The 20,124-nt window shown below is 34.3% G+C and overlaps 2 protein-coding genes and 1 long non-coding RNA gene across 4 annotated transcripts; 1 reads left to right on the top strand and 2 right to left on the bottom strand.

Annotated features, from left to right (window-relative positions):
* Positions 1-3,757: 3,757 nt before the first annotated feature.
* Positions 3,758-6,389, bottom strand: LOC111206316. The gene is made up of 2 exons (XR_002658520.2): positions 4,652-6,389; positions 3,758-4,370 (listed from the first exon to the last, which is right to left on the bottom strand). It is a non-coding gene; the product is annotated as an uncharacterized LOC111206316 (long non-coding RNA).
* Positions 6,390-11,065: 4,676 nt separating this feature from the next.
* Positions 11,066-14,699, bottom strand: LOC106440615 (3-epi-6-deoxocathasterone 23-monooxygenase CYP90D1-like). Of its 2 annotated transcripts, XM_048757135.1 has the most exons (8): positions 14,350-14,699; positions 13,933-14,257; positions 13,290-13,700; positions 12,348-12,437; positions 12,065-12,250; positions 11,856-11,977; positions 11,730-11,771; positions 11,066-11,557 (listed from the first exon to the last, which is right to left on the bottom strand). In XM_048757135.1, exons 1-7 carry the CDS (start codon positions 14,604-14,606, stop codon positions 11,738-11,740), a joined length of 1,425 nt encoding a protein of 474 aa, XP_048613092.1. In that variant the 5' UTR covers positions 14,607-14,699; the 3' UTR covers positions 11,066-11,557; positions 11,730-11,737. The 2 variants fall into 2 exon arrangements, with proteins under 2 accessions (XP_048613092.1, XP_013737787.1); XM_013882333.3 differs by lacking the exon at positions 11,730-11,771 and having other exon boundaries at positions 14,350-14,698.
* Positions 14,700-17,797: 3,098 nt separating this feature from the next.
* On the top strand, positions 17,798-19,798 carry BNAC05G39580D. The gene is made up of 7 exons (XM_013882334.3): positions 17,798-18,129; positions 18,241-18,377; positions 18,496-18,585; positions 18,876-18,928; positions 19,045-19,147; positions 19,232-19,391; positions 19,508-19,798. Exons 1-7 carry the CDS (start codon positions 17,931-17,933, stop codon positions 19,534-19,536), a joined length of 771 nt encoding a protein of 256 aa, XP_013737788.1. The 5' UTR covers positions 17,798-17,930; the 3' UTR covers positions 19,537-19,798.
* The last annotated feature ends 326 nt before the right edge of the window (positions 19,799-20,124 follow it).

Below are 20,124 nucleotides of genomic sequence, written 5' to 3'. Positions count from 1 at the left end.
TAATATATGTAATAATTTTTATAGTTTTCAGATCGTTGACACTTGTTGCTACTTGTATATATATACATTTCATTCCCATAAAGTTTAAATAGAAGAAATTTTGTAGTTTGACGTTTTATATACTTTTTAACAAATGTAGCAAACATTAATTTTGTAGTGTTGATGTTTATTTTTATGAAAATACATATATGGATGAAAAAACATTAGTGGCTAATGAATATTCTATTTGTTCCACAAAAATGGAATTTTTAGTATTTTCACACATATTAAGAAAACAAATTAAACTACCATGATAAATATATTGTTTTCTGTAATTTTCAATTTTCAATAACTTTTAACCAATAATAATTAATTAAAGCCAATTAATTTTTTTTCGAAATTTACAACTTTTCATAGAAAACACAAAAATACATTCTAATGGATTTAATATATGTAATAATTTTGTCATAGTTTTCAGATCGTTGACACTTGTTGATACTTGCATATATATATTTTTCACTCCCATAAAGTTTAAATAGTATGCACCTTTCTTTGTTGCTCGAGTGCGACCAAGAGATCGTGGTTCAGCATTCAAATCTATGTATATACAATGAATATTAGAACTATCAATGTATTAATTATAATTGGATTTCTTAGATATGATGTTTACCTTGTGACAGTGCCGAAGATCGCTTTAACAACAAGATTGTCTTTCTCATATTACGTGCGTTCTTTTGCTTGACTATCAAGGTCAAACAAATATTAGTTTAAGAGGATATGATGTAAGAGATAGACATATAAGTATTGTTTCTTACTATAAGTATCGCAACCATCACAGCCGCATGTTCAATAAAAATTTAAAATCAGCTGATTTATGTATAAATATAAACAAAGCCTAGTATTATAAATCGTTCGAACTTACAGTCAAAAAGTTTTGGTTTGAATGTTGGCCGATCATTAACCAGATGAACTGGAAATATACATGATTTAATCATTATCAGGAAAACATTGAAATTTGAAAAAAGATCCGAGAATAATAACACACAAAATATATAAATTTGAAAAAATCTGAGAATAATAAAACACCTTTCGGTTTAGTAAGGGACCCACGTGGACGGCCACGTTTCCTTTTATGTGTATGATCGCCTGAAGGATTTACAAATATGTTACTATCAACAACTATATGTTTTTTTTATGTAAAATTGCTATTACATAGTTGGAGATATGTATATTAATTTTAGTAAGAAGTATAGTACTGTAGAACCATTATATATATTATACTCGCTAAATTAATAATTTATATAAAAAATAAATTTTGATAGTCCCATTTTTGCTGGTCAAATTATGATATAAATCGATAAATTTTAAAATAACAAACTTCTAGAAATTATATGTAAATATCTTATCACAATAAAATTTATGTTTTATGCAATATATAATTATCAGTTTTATTTGTATGTGAATTTTATAAAATTGCTTATTTGGGATTGGTCTGGGTCTGTTCGGGTTTGGCTTTATGGAGCTAAAGATTACAGACCCATTCGGGTAATTCTAAATCTTGGTTCGTATTCGGTTCAAATCCTTACGGTTTTGCTTCGGATTTGAATAACCCCAGTTAAATGATTTTAAAATTTTAATAATTATTATATGCTTTAAATTTTGTTAAAATATATTAAAAATAATATATTACATGTAAATTTTGAATAACATATGTCAAAATATATAAACTGGTTTGATTTGAATATTTGGATAGAAAATCAATAGATATTTCAAATATTTTGGTGTTTTGAATATATTTTATCTATTTAGACTATTAATTTTGGCTATTTATATAAAATTTTCAAGTAACAATTTAGACAGTTAATTTTGGCTATTTATATAAAATTTTAGGTATATAAACCTATTTCCGAAATGACCGGGTACCCGAAATATTTTGGTTTGTGCCAGATTCGGTTTGGGTTCTTTAGATACCAAGATCTTAACCCCGGATGGAAGCGTAATATATTTTGGTCTAGAATTGGTACTACTTTTTCAAATCGAATACGGTTTGGGTTGTCGAATCCGGATTTTTTTCCAGCCGTTATTATATACATCAAATACCAAAAAAATGCTTTTTATGTTAAGTTTAAAACTAACGACTATTATTTTTATACCAAAATTGAGTATATTATTGTAAATTTTTTATTTTTTTGTATAATAAGAAATGCACGCAGAAAATCATGTGTCCGTAAAAGAGGGTTCCAACAAAGATTTTGCGTTTGACCAACTTTTTATCTATGATATTCTTTATGTTGTTAAGGTTTTACATTATCTGAAACGTTAAGACAAAATATAAATAATTAAACTGTAAGTAACTAAACTAATAATATATACACATCAAAATTTATATAGCATTATTTTATTTATTATATGTAGCTGTTGTAATGAGGCTTGCGATTCCAATTATATCATCTTTATATGAAATGGATTATAATATATTGTAATAACTTTGATTTAGTTTAATCAAGCCGCAATTATATCTAAGAAACATTAACAAATCTTCTTCAAATATTTTAAAATCTTATTTTGAAAACAGACTTTGCAAATTTGGTTATTTTATATACCAGGAATATACTTAGCAATTAAAAATTTATATTGTTTTAATGATTTTGAAAATTGCATTGATTATATTAAGAAAATTCGAATTCTATTATTCTAAATGAAATATAAAGAGATATTAATTTCTATGTTATTATTAAACTAAACAATCTATTAGAAGTTATTATGGTAACACTATTGAATCGCAAAAACATAAAAATTTCTATAGATATATGATCGAGATGACATACTAAACATCTATATTCTTATTGAACATGGCATGAAAGTTCTAAATGATCATAGATTGGTCGTAGACTAACTTATATTATGGTTTGTTTCCGATTGGATAGGGTTTTATGTTGATCAAAATTTATCTGAGAACAACCCAAAATATATATATCCAGTCGTTTATGCATAGTCGGACGCAAAGCTAATATACTCACCCGCAGATTGAATGGGTTGGTCGGAGGGTGGAGTAGTCATCACGATTAAGCTTACACAGTGTCGGAGCTGGCCTGCGAAATGGTCGAGGACGTTCCTGCGTATATGCGTGAAGAATAAGCGGCTCCGGCGGAAGTAAGTTTTCATATTATTTTCGTTCTTTGCTAGGGTATAAAAGATTGTTAATGTTTATACAATGGTTTATACTTCTTTCCTTTTCAGATTAAGAATTTTCTGTAATTAGGAGATTTGTTAATGATTTTGCATTCAAATAATAATCATGTGAATTGATACGATTGTGTACGTTTTCATCTCCTTGCGAGATTGTTGTAACATAGTCAACGTATTTATACAATTAAATGTATATATGATTATGTATTCATTAGTCTCTTCCTTTAACGTATTTAAAGCTTGGAATATTATGGGTTAATTGTTCATGGTGCGTTTATATTTTTTTCTTCTGTTGTAATTGAAGTGATTGTGTCTGTTGTCATTGTGTGCTTGGCAAGTAATTGATTGTTGGGGGATGGCTGAGATAGATCAGCTGTGTATTGAAAATTGCTCTTGTTAGTTAATTTCCGATTATAAGCTATAAGGTAACATATGGTTCCACTCAGTATTATAATTTAGTTATAAATTGATCATATTTATGTATTGTTCAGGAAATGCTTTAATGGATATGAATTTTATATATGAATTTTTTTATATGTGTATTTTATTGAATAATAAAACATTTGTTGGTTGGATTACTGCGTCAACATTAGTGAATCAAAACATACCAAGCAAATATAACAGACAAAGGAAATACAACATACCAAGCAAAGAAAATGTTGTGCTGAAGCAAATCAAACATAGAGAATCAAATTATCCATACCAAGCAAAATAGCATACTGAAGCAAATAAAACATTACGAAGCAGTGGTGATACAAATATCACAACATTAGGAATATTAGGTAGATGTGTTAGCGTCGACCCTCACGACCACGACCATTTCCTCGTTTTGGCTGTTGCTGAATTGAGTCGTACGCACCAATTGCTCTCAAATAATGCAAGTAGTCTGGGTCGATGTGTTCACGACCCTGGCCCTTTCCTCGTTCTGACTGCGGTTGAGATGAGTCGTACGCACCTATTGCTTTCAAATAACGGAAGTAGTCTGGGTCGATGTGTTCTTATGGTTCCTCAATGCGTGTCAATTGGTAGCGTTTGAGCTCGGCTTTGCTTAGCTTGTATACATTAGTTACTCCCGAGGTTGAGCTTCCTTGAGTGATTATTGATGTGGCTGGCTGAGCTGTGCTAACCGCTAATTGATCTGGCGGTTGTTGTGGCTGGTTGAGCTGTGTTGACTGCTTCTTTGATTCCATCAGAGTTGGTAGCTGTGAAAGTTAACCAAATATATATCTTTAGAATAAAGATAAAAACATATTAAGAACATGCAATCCTAGCTAATTGACAAACCTATCTGATGAGGTAATTAGGGAAGACTAAACTGATAAATCTATGAGAGCTAGATCTTTATTTATATCTACAAATTGAAACTACTGGTTATCTTTGAAAAATGTAATGCTTCAAATCTTAGTGGATATATGAGTCTTGAGGTGTATTAGAAAGATCAGAGAGATGGAAGAAAAAGATCAATTGTCTAGATGTTGATTACATGCTTAAGATAATGCTCTAATCTAACTCGTGTTGATTGGAACAGAATTGGGATAGGATTGTGGTGGCTTGATATGGATTACGACTTATGAGAGAGACTTGTGGTGGGTTGAGGTAAGAGATGAATGGATTAGCGTAGTGGAATCTATAGGATGACTCCATATATCAAGACGATGCGGCGTTACTTCCAATGGGTTCGACCAATGGGAGCCAATGGTGGGGATAACCTAGACTACTAATCTAAACCGTTGAATCATTCCAATCCAATGGTATAATTTTTTTTTTTTGAAGTTTCCTTCAATCAAATATGAAATATGGTTCTAATTATGTTATTCAAAAATAATTGTAGGGACCGTACATGAAGGATCCAAAATTGCAATATATGGAATCACATATTAAAATAAATTGATACCATAGAAATACTAATTTTGTTTAGATGATATAAATTATAAAAATCTAAAACCAAATTTTTAAATAAAGCAAAAACAAAGTCTTCATAGCATTATAAAAAAATAGCTATACTTGATGTAGTTTTAACTATCCAAAAAATGAAAAGTGCAGATAATTAAGAATGCTATTGTTTGGAATGAAAGAGTCATATTTTTCAAAACTCTAAAAAATCAAGTATATTGGGTTGTTTAAAAACAAAAAGAATAGCTTAAGTAATCAAAAATAATTTAGGAATATATCAAGTCTCAGCCATGACTTCTTCTTATTCCTCGCATCGAGGGTTTTTATGTTGCTCCTTTTTTTGTATGTTGCTCCAAGTACAACTGCTTTGACTGTGTAGAGTTTTGACTCGGGATTTGGTAGCAAACACATACTGTATAGAATCAACCAAAGCCAAGATTCTGCACCTCTTTATACTGCTTCTTTATAACAAAGCCAAGAATCTAGCAACAATATGTTCTCTTTCTAACAACAATAAATTCATCTCAACAATGGTGGAACAAAAAGAGTAGTAATAGAAACAACTGAAAAGATAATCTCATACCAAACAACATTTTAATTTATACAATGACATCATAACAAAAACGTAACTGTCACTGTGATTACAACCTTCGGAAGAGGATTCAGACACATGTTACTTACCAAAAAGATCATACGTTAGCTACATTCATGAGAGAACGATGGACTTTGTAAAGAAAAAAAACACTTGGCTATTACACTAACATAGGTTCTTCATCTCCCGGTAAAAGAGGGACTTCTTTTTGAAGCACCAAGAGCTGATAAATCAGATTTGGAAATATCAATCCTGTCTCCAAATCTGTTACACGGGCCATGTCGATAACTTGTTCGTACACAAACTGGCCAAAGTCGATTTCTTTGCGTTTGGACACAGCATACAGGAGGCGGAGACGCTTTTCATCATCAAATCAGAATCCGGACCTGGAAGCCAGTTACGCTCACACACACGGTACAAAACTTGGAAGGGATTGAGCAGAGCATTTAGATTGAATCCCGTCCATCCAGAGCATTGAACCCTGGTGAGGTGTGTGATTGCCTGCCTCAGCACAACGTCTTTCCACTGAAAGGAGTGTTCAACAGACGGTGTCATCATCAATTGGTTGATCACCGTGGGGGAGAAACGGTACACAAATCCCCGAATAAGAGCTCCATCCTCGTTGAATGGTTTGTTAGAGATGAACTCTCTCACAACTCTAGGACAGAACGGGTTCACATGCAACACCGTGTAACACCACCCTATGTTATCAATAACCCTAAATACATCCTCTAAAAGACGATTCCTAGGATCTAGAGAACCTTGAACCACAAAACCTTGGAGACAAAGAGAGCGATACCCGATGGTGGCTTCGTGGCTGTGATGACGCCGAGAGTAACCCCCGATTGGTGGGACGGTCCCGGAGAATATGAATCGACTTTCATGTAGACGTTCATCAAACGAGTTGAACGGGGCTCGCGATCGGAATTGGAAGTGTTCTCCATATGCGTTATCAATCTCGATAAACCTCTGAATCCTAGTTCAAACAGAGGAAGAAGGATTTTTATCAGCCATGGCGAGGAGATTGGATTGAAAGGCAGTTGAAATATATAAGAGGAAGGGTCGAGTTTTCCCTCGTTAAAAAGGAAGAAGAAACAATTAAATCTTACCGAGCGGTTCATATATATATTTAGTGTTTGTCATATATTAGCAATGTGTGTCTTTAGTCTATCGGTAGAGTAGCCTTTGCATAAACTCTTGGCCAGGGTTCGAATCCTGATATCAACATGTGTTATTATTTTCGGCAAAATTTCTATTTTTGGCTTATATAAAGAGTTAATGTATTTAATCATTCATGGATGTCTACCTATAATTATAATTATTATGTTTTTGATCGAATGAGTTAAAGAACTTAGTCCTAAGCAATGCTAACTAATCATCTAATACATATTCTCAAATCACACGGCAAACTTGAGAAATTCTAAACTAATTCTACTATAACTAAATAAAAACCAGATGATCAATCCGGTATAGTAGTTGTAAATTGAATTCGGAATTTGAAATATTTCTGAATTGGTTTGTTATTTACCAATTGCTGTGGTAAATATATAGATATTATCATTTTTTGGTTTCTATAAAGATTACAAAGATCACATTACATAGTTAGCTGTCATTATATTTTGATCTACACATATTCCAATAAGAAAAAATATTCAAATTCTTAAATTAAATTGATCAACGAAAGCGATTGCAAAATGTAAAATAGACCAAGAAATGAAAACCGGTTACACTTGTCTCATTTTTATTTATTTTTTAAATGTGTTTGCCTAGATTAAAATAACAACATAAACAATTATATTTTCATAACTAAATTTAAACTACATAGATCACAAATACAAATATAAAATTATAAATCACTTATAGAAACCAAGGGTATTGAAATTTCGTTTGGCATAGACTACTCACTCATTCGTACATCAAGAAAATATAATGATCTATCAATCATTATTTTTCAAACCCATAAATATATAGATACTAAAGATAGATTTTATTAGCAAAAGAGTTTATAACCAAGGTTGTTATAACACTGCAAAGCAAAATTCAGAAAAAGAAGAAACAAAGCATAGTCTTAAATTAAACAGAAGAAAGAAATAAGACTTCATCAGCCACATTTGGCACGCTTGACACCTTTAAACTCAACCCCATCAGCACTCCTCCTCGCCGATTCATCTGCATGATCACCCCCCCCCCTCCCCCCCACTATCAGATTCCCCATCAACGTTCTCTCCTGTCTCGACCACGGGTTCTGGGGCTTTGAGAGGAAGCACCTTTGTCACAGTTAAAGTCTGGGATTTGCCATTCAAATTGTGATTTGATACCTTTACAATGAACTTCCTTGTTTGCCCGATGGTATCAATCATGGCTTGAGGCACTGGAACTATGTGATCCTCTCCCACATCCTCATTGGCCTAACATATATGTAGACATTATCATAATACATTTCCAAAGTTTTAGTAATAATCTCTTTCTAAATCTTATAAATATACAGGTTTCCAATTACCTGATAGTATCTTTCAACTAACTCAGCAGCTTTCTTTCCAGTCAACTCCTCACCAGCATCCCCAAGAACAACAAATACGGCTTGATCCTTCTGGTCATAAACAGAGAGTTTAGACAGATACCTGTAATAGAGAGACATTAATAAACATTGCAGTCAAAGAATGTATATAACTATATATAAACCACTTACTGCGCCACACCATCAATCTCACTCTTCCCACATTTCTTACACATGAGGGTTGTAGGTCCCTTGGTCGCCTTGGTATGGCACACACCGCAGCCTATATAATACCACCCAGAACCGTGCACAACATCATCAATAGTTGCTGTGCACTCAAACCAAGCAACCTGGAAACACGTTTGAAATTAAATGCGAGCATTAGATAATCTTATCAATGCATCAGAAATTGAGACTATAATACCTTAGCGGCTGCCTGTATCATATAGGAAAAGAGGTCTCCCAAAGTCGCTAACTCAGGCTTGGTGACCACCTCTGCATTAACCCTGTTGGCAACATCTAAGTTCGAGTCCAGCCTAGTGGAAAAAGTCAAATCAAAAATTATGATATCGTAATAACAGCACTGATATTCCAAATCATGAAACATAAACATTACCAGCTGAGATAAGACCTGGTTTCTTGGACATTACTATCCAGAAATACCCGTGAAGACGCCATAGAAGATAGAGAGAGGACTCCTACAACAGAAAGATGACATGATATATAAGCAAAATTATGACATACCTAAAGTAAGAGAATATGTATATCAATACAGAATGTATATTAAATGCTTCATACCTAACAAACTCTAGAGTCAATTAAAAAACAGCTCTATCAGCCTATATCAATAATTATGCACCACATAAAATAATGCCTATTATAAACCACCATGACATATATGATCCGAACCATAACTAACAGCTTAAACAGCAATAAAAAGTTAGTATTACAAACCTCCAAACCGTTTCGGGTTTAAGGTGGTCACTAAGATAACACGGGCAGTGCCTACAGACGCCTTGAACTTCTCATAGAACTGGAAGGCAGCCTTGTCCCAGAGGTACAACTTCAGAACGGGGTCGCTGTAACAACACAAACCATTCGGTAAGATAAACCATATGTGTATGCTGAAGAAGTTAGATAACAACTCACTCATGAGTTTGAACATGAAGTTCCACTCGGCGGGATGCAGCTATCTCTGTTTCATCAAGAAGAGGACCGTCACTGAGAACCTGCCCATTCACAAGTTTGATATGGCCTACATAATCTGCAAAGAAGACAATAAAAATTAATGTTTTATATCTTATAAACCCAAGCAATAAAACCTAAATTTCTGAGTCTGTATGAAAACACTATCCTAGGCAACACTCTAGAATCAATTAAAACATCTATGTGGATTAAAGCTGGTGAGAACTTACCATAAAGATCACCTCTTTGATCAGAGGCAGCCTCGAATTCTCTGTAACCATGGATCCGGAACCGATCCTCAGGGAAGTTAATGGAACTGTCCTCGAGATTATAGAGGACAGAGTTCCATGAGAAGCTAACGGTGACATCTGGTTCAGCTACCCGATAAATAGGCTTGCTCTTTGATCCAAAAAAATTGTTGAGTCGGTAAGTACCAACGGCCTTCATGTGACGCAAGTAAGTCTCAATCCTTCCATTAGGGATGAAACCTTGGATAACATTTTCCTGTTACAAAAGAGAAGTAGTTAGAGAAGCTAGCCAAGATAACTTGAGTCGAAACAAAATTTACTTATACATCTAACCCACAAAAATATACTCATGATGATGCTAACAACAACTTAGTTATTAGGGTGATGGATGTTGTTCAGATATAATAAGACATTATAGCAAATATTTGGTTTAAACCACTGATAAACAAACAATTGCATAAACTATAATTGCAAAAAGATATCGGTTTCTACCTCTTCATCGATGAGGATCATCTCGAGGCCAATAAGCACCTTCGTCTGAACATTCCAAGCCTCCCAAAAGTGGATCAGACGAAACCGTATCTCGCCGTCATATGGCCCGAACGTCACGTCTCTGAAAGTAATCGCCTTCCCAACGATAGCCTTGCCTTTATCGCGGGAAGAGACAGAGGCTTTGTACTTAGCGCCGATGTTGAGGCCGACAGAAACACCGGCTTTACCAATTGACTTGCTCGGACCGGAGGAGGCCGCAGAGAGAACTTCTGATTTCACGGAACTGACATCGCCGGCTTTTTCATCGCCAGAAGAGACACTGGTTTGATTGACGGGTTTGACCGGAACGGAGGGAACCGTAGCTTCACCGCTCGCTTTCACTGACTCGGAAACATCGGATAACATCATCGCGGAGGGTATAATCGTGAGGAGGGAATAAGATTTGGTGAAGATTAGAGGTGGAGTGTGAGATCTATATAGAACCTTAGATTGGGAAAGTCAAAAGGTTCCATTAATGAGATCAAATAGTGTATAGAAATGGAGAGGAGATTGATTGCTGGGGACATGATTGATTGCTAGTAAGCCAGAACGGTGAACGCATGAAACGAAGACGACGGAGAAGACGAAGAGAAAGGGGCCGATACTCGATTTTGGACATCGCGTGTCTGATGTGGCAGAGAGCCGCTCCTATTGGCCGATTTTTTAATCTGACGTGGACACCCTCTCTACTTCTCATATAACCCTTTTAGTATTAGTTAGATTATCTAAAGCATATACATCTCACAGTCACAGGTTTAGTTCGACTTTGATACTGAGAACTATTAACTAAGGGGAAATAACGAAAATACTGATGTATAATATATCTTTGCTAGACTCTGCAAACTTAAATTTATTTCATAAACTGAAAACGAAGATTTCAAAATGAATGATGGGTCAGAGACTCAGAGTTCATAAAATTCTCTGTAATGATGTCCTAGTACACATACGAAGAGGAATAGTCGTCAAAATTAATTAGGATTCTATATCATGAACATACATAGTAATATCATACACCTTTGTTTGTACTAGTAAAAACGAGAAGTTCTAATGTCGACAAAATAACTAAGCAGCTGGGATCCACGTGGAGCCCTTTCAGCAAACATAAAGGTTTTGAGATTTTGTCGTTATATGTCTTTTGACGGAAACCGACAAATAGTTGACACGGGTTTGTCACCTGCCACACGTGTGATTGCCTTTTTTGTCTCTCTCTACACTCTATCATGTATGTCGTCTTTACTGTCACTATCACTTTCATCTCACTCCCACTTTCAAACACTCGTGTGACTTGTAACTTCTTTAACCTTCTACACTTAACTAATGCAAAATCGATTCTCCATTTTCTACTTATTGAAAGACAATCATCTTCTTTTGATCCAAATGGGTAGTTTGTTCTTCATATGCACTGTAGGAAAATTTATAATTGTATCTTCTTCTGCAACCCATCTGCATAGCATAACCAATGTTATAAAATCTTTAGACTTAGATCATTTAGATTTAGATTTGAATGTTAATTACTAGCTACAAGTTTTCTCAAGAAATACATTTCCACTTTTGTCTTTTAGTAACTGAGTCCAATTTGTCAAAAGGAGATGAGACTTATATGGTCCTAACGTACCGGTTTGTCTAAAGTCTTGAGCACTTGCCACACCTTTTATCTCTTCTTTTTGTCATCAAATTTAAGTATTTACCATATATATATATGAATAGTTCTGTAATAATATCATGTAATTATTTTTATTACCTGAAGCGAGTGACAAGATGGTGAAGGAAAATTGAAGCTTCAAGACGGGCCAAATCAAGACCAGGACACAACCTCTGGCCACCTCCAAAAGGACTGAAACTACTCGTGTTCATGTCCCTTTCCTAGTTAAAAAAAACGTATATCTACTTAGATATATAATTCGTCTTAAATATTTGGTTGTGTAACAACTGTATTTGAGTGATTCTTACTTGCCATCTCCACGGATTGAATTTGTAGGGGGAGTCATAGTGAAGTTTATCAAGATGGACTGATCTGAGATAAGCCAAGAAGCACCATCCTTTTGGTATCACGTACCCTTTTATTTCAACATCTTTCATCGCTTTTCGCATCACTCCAATTATAACATTTCCCATTCTCAGTGTCTCTGTAATGACCTGGTGATAATGATTGGTGATAAAATTTTATTAAACGACCCAATAAACTTTTTCACATATAATTAACTTATATCAAGGAAAAGGAGAATATATATACCTTTTGTGTAAAAGGTAAAGACAAATAGTCATTCCAATATAGTTGCTCTCCTGTCAACTCCTTCAAACTTTTCAGCTCCATGTTTTCTTCCTGATAAATCATAAATATTTTAAGTAGAGCATATAAAATTTTCGTGGCAATCATATATCCACGAGTTAATATGAGTTTCCAATCCATTATTAATTTCTTTTACCTTACTGAGTGATTTGTTTCTCTCTATTGTGAAAGATAGAAATAAAGGTTTATCACTATAGTCTAATCTTTTGTTTTTCATGTCTAGAAGATTTTATACTGGAGTTCATACTACAATTTAAAACTTATAGCCATTACATGATATATATATGGGCAAATCTCCAAAATATCACATTTCTAAGTTTATATCACAAAAATAGCACTCAAAAACTAAAATGACCAAAATAGCACCTTTCTAAATTTATCCTTTGAAAATTTTAATTTTTTTATTTTTCAAAATTTGAAATCTTATCCCCAAAACCTCATTTCTCAACTCTAAACCCTAAACCCTAAACCCTAAACCTTAAACTCTAAACTCTAAACTCTAAACTCTAAACTCTAAACTCTAAACCCTAAACCCTAAACCCTAAACTCTAAACTCTAAACCCTAAACCCTAAACCCTAAACCCTAAACCCTAAACCCTAAACCCTAAACCCTAAACCCTAAACCCTAAACCCCAAACCCCACCCTTTAACTCTAAACCCTAAGTTTGTGACTTTTGATAAAACATTAAGTGCTATTTTTGTGACTTTTGACTTTGAGTGCTAGTTTGGGAACAAAAACTTGATTTAGTGATATTTTTATCTTTTTCTCTATATATATTCTTGGAACAAATTCGCCTATACATTAAAAATCTAGATTCAACTTGGATTAGAAGAAGGGATTACAAACTAAACTATCATCACTTGAATATGGTTTAAGTTAGTTACCGTTAGAAAATGAAGAGCTGTAGGAGAATCGGATAGAAATTTGACAGCCAGAGTGATGAGGACAGGTACCGAATCGTGGCCAGGAATCATCATGTCAATCATATTGTTAGCAATCAAATTGTGAGTTAAATTTTCACTTGAGTCCTTAAGCAGCACATCCACAACATCTTTTGCAACCGCACCATCTTCTTCTTTGTTTTTTTCTCTCCTGACTTTGTCTCCTATGATCTTTTCAACTTGCTTCACCATCTTCTTCTTAGCTTGGAGAGATCTATGAAGTTGGGTTCCAGGCAAGTTAATTGGCAGTGACATGAGTCCTCTGATGAATTGTTCAAATTCTTCCTTCAACTCTTCTAACTCTTCTCCTTTCTCTACACTTATCAGTGCCTTTGCAAGTACTTTGAATGCAACCTACCAATTAAAATAAATATTAATCACATATCAAAACATAACTAAAAGGGTGTAATAGTTAGTTCTCTTTAAACAAAAAAAAAGCAGAAACTTGTAATCATTATATCAAATGTAATGATTGTAGCCATGTTCTTTAAAATAAATTAATGTTCCGTGGTGGTATCATTATGATTTCCCTATTTATTTTTCAATTAATGCATGAAAATAATAATTAAGGGGAAAGTATACTAACATTCTTGGAGACATCCTGGAGGAGAACAGGTTGGTCCTCGGACCATAGATCCATGGACTCGGACAAAAACTTGTGCATGTCTCTAACGATTTGAGCTTTGAGAGGTGGTGACTTTAAGAACGAACCGACTAATCCATGGAACCTCCGGTGTAAACTCCCGTTTATCAGAAGTATCGACGATTTTCCCATGAGATCCCTCACCGTTTTAGGGTAGAATGGCACAAATGCCGTGGAGTCGCTCTGTAAAACTGCTTTATTAACTTCTGCGTCCGTAGACACGATCGTGGCCGTTCCAAATATATGCGACTTAAATACTCTACCATACCTTTGCATACATAAAAAAATATATTTATTTATAGATTTTAGAAAAGTATACTGTGAACATTAAAGGGTAAAGAGAGGGAGAAGAGTTCATACATAACTCGACGCTTGTCCATGAAACTCTCGGGATGGTCAGAGTAAGCAGAAGAGACGAACTCGATGGTTTCTCCGAGGATAGGCCATCCCAAGCTTCCTTGTGGGAACCTTGGTCCGTAGCTGTGAGTACTAACATGCTCAGTAGGTTTCTTCTTTGAGACTGAGGATGTTCTGAGACCATTGATTTTGTTAAAGATGAAGATAATGATGACAAAGAGGAAGAAGGACAAGAGTAAAAGTGATGAAGAAATGTCCATTAATGTTTTAACTTAGTCGCACGCACACGAATGGGTTTGTGTTTTAATTTTTTGGTTGTTTGTTTTTGGGACTTTCTTTCACTTTGAATCTGTCCTGGTATCTCTCTTTATATAACTTTAATCATGGTGCGGTGTGGCAACAAATCATGTGGCTGATTATAATTCTTTTATTTTATTTCAGAATTTATTTATTTAATTTTATAGACGTGATAATGTGAAGTATATAACTGGTAAGATAGTACGTCGTCATTACACTCAATAATCCCAATTTCGTTAGAATATAACCGGCAACGCAACGCAACTTACAAAAACACACAAATAGAGTATAGTAGGAAAAGAATAAGAGATGAATCATGAATGGCGCAAGGATAAAAAAACAAATTAAGCATATTATAAATCATACATCTGTTAACACCGCTAATTAATTATTTAAAGATTATATCCAGTTCTCAAGCTATTTTTACATGATATTATGGACTTGAAAAAAATATCTTTCTACTTAGCACATGAAAATTGAAAAGAAAAAGAAAGAAACAAGTTTTTTTTTATCAAGCTGGTACTTGTATATCCATAATTTGAGCCAAGCAAATATCAATTATTTTCCAAAATTTTATTTATTATTTTTTGGTAAAATTATATTTGAAGAAGTAAGGTTCTATAAGGAAATGAAGAGAATAGATAAAGAATATATCGAAAGAAAAGTGTGCTAATTGTCTTTTGGCTTGTGGGGTATTTTGGGTGCGCATTCGTGCGAAATTCCACTAGGCCACATATCTTATTTCACCACATATATTAACACATCTTGTTGCCATGATCGTAGTGGATACATGCATGCTCGTATGTATCATGTATGCGCGAATATATTCAGGAGAATACAATTATAGTATTTGGGTCTGGGTGTGTACACATATGTCAATACGTACGGGGTTAAAACTTTGCGATTGCATGTATGATATCTGGTATAATATATCAGAACGCGTTTCCTTTTGAGACTTTGAAAAATGTGGTTTGCTTTTGAATTTGTGATTGGTTCGTATGAGATCAGAAACCGGTTAAAATGTTAACGACTAGAGATGTATTAAAGCTTAGTTTAGTCTAATATAATTATGATGCCAGACTGGTCAGCATCCAAAAAACCATACTCGAATTTTGGACTTCAGATATGTTAACCATGGAACACATTACGTAATCAATGCATTCGGTAAAAAAAAAACACATTACGTAATCAAACGAAGCTCTACAGATAAAAGCATGATACTTTTATTTAAGGACACTATATTTAATTTCCTCATGAATGGACCACATGCACACCACCTCACTTTCATACAGCTTGTGCATGTATGATCTCTGGTATAATATATTAGAATCTAAAGAAGTGAGATTGTTTAGCCGCTTGACTACTTTGATTATACAAACTTTGAGCCTAAAAGCCACTGTTTTAATTGTAATTTAACATCTAACCTTTTGACTAATGCCAAACAATAAAATTAGCGATTCTCTTTTTATATACTTTATAATAGTTTTCCCAATAATATTAATTATTTGGGAAACTTATGATTCTTTTATAATATCTATAAACGCCATTTATAAGCTTTTCAATCAAGCAATACCTAACACGGGAACTATCTTTATATGATCATGCATCACATTAATTGTATATACATTTTGATCAAGAGAAGATGAAAGACACTATACAAATTAGTGCTTTAATCATATCTAATTATTGCATGAGTTCCTTTGATTTAAGGTCGTGCACCTTTGGAAATCCGAGAGGGTTTTGAATAAAGCATATGAAAGTTCTTAATCTATTACTTACTATTTTACTTATTCTTTTTCTTTTGTAAGAACTGAAAATTATAGATCTGTATATTTTCTTGCCCAAAAAGTATCAAAGATTGAGAGTTGACAGAATAGAATAAGAAAAAAGCCAATTCAAAATTAATGAGAGTCAAATAATATGCAGTATTTATAATTTTGGGGAGTTGTGGGGTTGTTTTCATTTGGACCATATCTCCATGTGAAGAACCAGTTGAAGTTAACAACTGGAGTATATTTTTGCCCCATTTGATTTCACAATCTCTAGAGTTTTGGATAGCCAAGAACACGATCCTTTGTCCTCTTTATGACATTGATGCAAAACCCAATACCTACCATTTTGACCATTCGATGAAATTTATGCTATACTTTTTGTAATCTTATGCAAGTATATATCTTGATAATTTCGATAAAACAACGCATATATATATGATGTTAATGTTAACTAGAAAATGTTAAATCTGAACAAACACTATAGAAATCGAAACTTTTTAAGTACTTAGTCTTTGATGCCTACATGACCGTACCTAGTCTGACTGAACCCAACCCCAAACATCAAGAAGAATTGTGTCTCAAATTCAAACGATATACATTCTATTTCTATCGGTACGCATGCACCTGAATATATTATATCAATCAATATTGATTTCTTGACCACCAGGCACCGGTTCACCTTCTTCCTCTAACATGCATTTGAAAATCAATCATAATCACAAAGTGGTGATCTAGTGGTAGGCAGACTTTAAGATTGCCAACCGATCCAGATTCGGAATATGATGGATCAAAGAAAGTTATGTTTTATTGAGGATCAAGCTTGGTATTTATACCAAACAAAGTACAAACCGAATAGAAAAACCTAAAGCCAATGATAAACATGAAAAATGAATAATAGAACTTATCTAAAATCTATTTAAAACTTATCTGTATGATTCCTAGATCGTATAGGAATTATACCCCAATAAAATTACCCCACTATATTTCACCTTGTGGCCATGCGGATATAGACTTATGTTTCGGTTCATTTGAATACTCGAGGTAAGAGTCCATCCCACCATTCCTTTGGAGTTTAGTCAAGACCCAAAATACCCCTAAAATTAGAAGGAAAAAAAAGATCAATCATTGCTTCAATGCTAGCTCATGTGTCTTAAGTCTTAACCCGCATTTGTAGCTAATACGGACAAGAAAACATAAGCAAAAAAGTACAGTCTCTGGTTTAAACAAACATCGTCGTTTGAGAATAGATAAATGTTTTTAAACTTTAACCTTATGCAAAAGAACATGCAAAAACCTGGAGGGTCCTCGGTTAGGTGTCGAGGAGTTAGTTATTATAACACACTACGCTTAAAAGGAGTGTAAAGAAAAAGGCCCAGCAGAGCAAAAGAAAAAGGCCCAAGGAAGGCCCAATTATCTTATACGACGTCGTAAAAGTGCTAGCGGACCGTCGTCGCCTTATCGTTGGAACTGACTCAAAAAGGAAGAAGACAAGAAGAATCACAGAGTCAAGCTTCAATGGTGATTTTATCGGCGAGCTCGACCGTGAGAGCTGCCTTGGATACACAGCCTAGACTCCCATACAACCCTAACGCGCCTCGGAAAGTGAAGAAAACCCCTAACGGCAACTCTTTCTTACCGCCGCCTTTACCTCCTCCTCCGTCTCCGCGAATCAGCATCTCCGTCGACGATTTGCTCAAGCGACCCGAAAGCAAAGGTAGACACTTTCTGAATGGAATTGCGTAGATAAGACGAACCCTAATCAAAAGTTTCAATTTTTATGGTTCTGTTGGAGATATGGTTTTCTAAGATTGTGTTGTGCGTGTAGAGTTGACTTTGAGTGAGGAAGTTGTTGATAGTTACATGGGGTATGAGACGTGGTCTCCGAGTCCACCGAAGCTGGAGAAGCCAAGATCAGTATTCAATGCTGCTTCTTTAGCTTTTATAGGTGATTCCATCTATGAGGTTCGTTTTCCACATTGCTCTCATGCCCTTAATCTTTGTTGATTAGTTTTATGTGAAATGCAGATTGTACTAGTCTCTCACGGGATAGGTTCTTCTTGTTTTTTTTTTTTTTTTGCAGCTATATGCTCGTAGGCATTTCCTTTTCCCTCCACTTAGTATTGAAGATTATAACGATCGTGTTAGAGCTGTGGTGCGCTGTGAAGCTCAGGTTTTTTTTTCAACTCTTGACCTCCCTTTGTTTTCTCAAATCAGTATTTGAATATGGTATTATGTTATCGAAGAAGCAGGGTATAGTGTTTGCTTTGTTACATGGTTTTGCTTAGTAGTCTTACATATTTTTTTTAATCTAATTACACCATTAATACGAGAAATTCAATTGGTTCAGCTTAAAGATATTAGTAGTTTTATTTTCCTTTTATCTTAATACAAATTTTAGACTTTTGAGTAATTTTTGTTACAATATGTTAATTGCTAACTTTGTCTCATTATCTTGTTCAGTATGCTTTGCTGAAGAAACTTGTTGATGATGATTTCCTAACAAAGGAAGAGAGGTCACTACACTAAACCCATTTATTTCAGCATCCAGCTTTTCTCTGTAATTGAGTTGAGAAAAGTGATTTCACTTGTCATTGATTGTATGTATATGATGAATGTGTATTTGCTGCAGGGATGTTCTCAGGTGGGGGAAGAATCTAGGCTCGGCTAGAACTCGTACAAGAAGGCGTGCAGGTGTTGCGGTTTATAACAAAGCATCATCACTGGAGACACTGGTAAGTATCCATCAATAACTAAACTTACACTGTGTTCTTCTACCTCTGCTTATCAAGCCTGCTTTCCTCTATTTCAATCTCCAGATTGGTTATCTGTATCTGACGAACGGGAAAAGATTAGAGAAAATAATGGAGAAGTTAGGATTCTCAAGGGACTCTTCGACTGAGATCATGATTGAAATGGCAAAGCCAAAGCCAAAGCCAAAGCCATCATCAGAATCAAACCTGCCTTCCTTTATACTCAGTAAGTTAAATCTATCTCCTTCATCAATATCGTTCATAAAATCCATTTAGTTGATAATCTCAGTAAAGCGACACATATCATAACTATCATCTCTATTTTTTGGGGTGAATTTGTAGATGAGCAAGTAAGCACCACAGTAGTATAGTAAAGGTTGCCTACTCTCTGGGATCATGGAGAAGCTAAAAGATCATCAAATTTTCGTTAGTAGGCCGGTTTAGCATTTCACTGTTCAGTTAAATGGAGAGACATCCATTATATACAAATGTGTAACTCTATTCCTACTTGTTCTCAAATCAAAATGCCCATTTTTGTTTCTTCTGTCCCAACTATGATGCCTGTACTACTAACAAAGATATTATATATAAACAAAAAAAATCAATGACATAAAATGTCAAGTTGAATCATGATTTTATATACTACTCTGCAAGTTGAGCCGATGCTAATCGTTTATTAACTTTTTTCACTTCCAAGATATTATTCATAAACACAATAATAAATCCTAAATGTGGCCCTCGTCATTTCATCTAATCCACAACATCAGCATCCTTATCCAAAGATGAAAAGCGAAACAATTATCTAGTAGTCTGGTATATATAAATTAAAAAGCAATTTTAATGCGACAGTAGACTAGATTCGGTAGGTGGAAGCCCTTTCGGTCCAGTGATTTGACCAAATATTCATTAATGTTTCTATATTAGGAGGTTTGAGTTTCGTTCTTTGGAAAAGACGAAAT

This window comes from Brassica napus, chromosome C5 (genome assembly GCF_020379485.1).
Source record: "Brassica napus cultivar Da-Ae chromosome C5, Da-Ae, whole genome shotgun sequence".
Classification (NCBI taxonomy): Eukaryota; Viridiplantae; Streptophyta; class Magnoliopsida; order Brassicales; family Brassicaceae; genus Brassica; species Brassica napus.
The sequence above is the reverse complement of the archived record's forward strand: the minus strand, read 5'-3'. Positions and strand labels throughout refer to the sequence as shown.